Here is a 1791-nt window from a genome sequence, read left to right as displayed (position 1 = left end):
AGGTGTGTAAAAGAGCATCTATTTCAAGCCACCTGCCATGGGCAGGGACACCTCCTTCTAGACCAGGTTGCTCAAAGCCCCATCCAACCTGCCCTTATTGTGAAGGCAATTTGCTTCAAATTAATGTATTTTAATTGGGGAGGGGGAGAACAGGAAAAAAACAGAGGAAGCAGAGGTGCCCGAGGTGGGGGTGGGAGCCACGCAGCATCATGGGGATGTTTGACCCCCCCCAGGCCGGGGGTCCCAGGGGTCTGCTCACCCGCGGGGCTGCTGACGGTGACGATGCGGCCGCCGGCGGAGCGGAGCAGAGGCAGGAGCCCCTTGGTGAGCTCCAGCGAGCCGAAGAAGTTCACCTCCATGCAGGTGCGAAACTTGCCCAGCGGCGAGAGCTCGGCGTCAGCGATGGTGTCGTTGAAGCCGGCGTTGTTCACCAGGCCCCAGAGCCCTGTGGGGAGGGGATGCTCAAAGAGGCGATCCGAGTGGAGGACCCCCCCCACCCCGGCTCCATCCTGGAGATCCCAGCAGCTCCCCAGCTCATGGTGGTCTTGCAGGGGACCCGTGGGGTGCCCTGGGACAAGCCCCAGTAGCAGAGGTGCTCAGCCCAGGTGTCCACAGGGGTGCAGCCCATGGTGGGGGGGTTTGGCACTGCCACATTGACTGCAAGCTGAGGTCCCAGGGAGCTGCGGGAGATCCCCGGGGGATGCCAAGGGTTCCTACCTGTGCTGTTGGTGTGGGCCTGGATGTGCTGCAGGACACGCTGGATGTCCTCCGGTTTGGTCAGGTCCATCTGCAGCAGCGTCAGCTTCGGCGAGCAGCTCCTGCGCAGCTCCTGGGCGCCGGGACCCTGCGGGTCCAGCACGCTGGCGAAAACCCGGAAGCCCATGGCATCCAAGTGCCGAGCTGTCGCCTGCCCGAAGCCCGAGTCACAGCCTGCCAGAGCCAAGAGGGATCAAAGAGTCGTAGAACCATTAAGGTTGGAAAAGACGTCTAAGATCCATCAAGTCCAACCGTCAGCCCAACGCTACCATGAGCACTAAACCATGGCCCCAGGTGTCATGTTCACACATTTCTTGAACCCTTCCAGGGAGGGGGACTCCAGCACCTCCCTGGGCAGCCTGGGTGAAGGCCTCATCACTCTGCCAGGGAAGAAATTCTTCCTCATATCCAATCAAAACCTCCCCTGGTGCAACTTCAGCCCATTGCCTCTCATCCTATCACTGGTTACCTGGGAGAAGAGACCAACGCCCACCTCATTCCAACCTCCTTTCAGGGAGCTGTTGAGAGCAGTAAGGTCTCTCCCTCAGCCTCCTCTTCTCCAAACTAAACACCCCCAGGTCCCTCAGCCACTCCTCATGTTCCCCCGAGCCCTCACCAGCTTCGTTGCCCTTCTCTGGACCTGCTCCAGCCCCTCAAGGCCTTTCTCACACTGTGGTGCCCTGCAGTGGGCAGTGACAGAAGCTTGGCTGACTGTCCCCAGCCCCTAGGGACCCCCTAGCTCCAGGGACCCTCTGTCTCCATCCCCAGGGACCAAACCCCCACCCCAGCATCAGTCCCCCACCTTGGGGAGGACTAGTTCCACCCTGCTCTAGTCCCTGGCTGGCTGGGGACATGACCTTGCCATGGAGCTGCTGTTTTCTCTCTATCACATCTGCAGGTCCCTTATCTGCAACCCCATCGCCCCGAGTGCCTCTCTGGTGTGAGGTGCAGGTAAAACCACGGGCACGACACTGGGACAGCCCCGAGCCCTGCAGCGATGCGGGGTGGGAGGCATCAACCGTCCCCCCCAGAGCT

General features: G+C 61.0%; 1 protein-coding gene across 1 annotated transcript in view; it reads right to left on the bottom strand.

Moving 5' to 3' along the window:
• HSD11B2 (hydroxysteroid (11-beta) dehydrogenase 2) overlaps window positions 1-943 on the bottom strand; it is a gene marked incomplete at both ends in the record, with an annotated part of 1645 nt that extends 702 nt beyond the window's left edge. Inside the window, 2 exons of the mRNA XM_008941471.1 lie at window positions 260-445; window positions 718-943. Coding sequence (XP_008939719.1) covers window positions 260-445; window positions 718-943 — 412 coding nt within the window. The remainder of the gene's footprint in view (window positions 1-259; window positions 446-717) is intronic.
• Between the last annotated feature and the right edge of the window lie 848 nt (window positions 944-1791).

The sequence above is a fragment of the Merops nubicus genome, unplaced genomic scaffold (assembly GCF_000691845.1).
Source record: "Merops nubicus isolate BGI_N331 unplaced genomic scaffold, ASM69184v1 scaffold33645, whole genome shotgun sequence".
In the NCBI taxonomy this organism is placed as follows: domain Eukaryota; kingdom Metazoa; phylum Chordata; class Aves; order Coraciiformes; family Meropidae; genus Merops; species Merops nubicus.
Note: the sequence above shows the minus strand (reverse complement) of the source record. Positions and strands in the feature narration are given on the sequence as shown.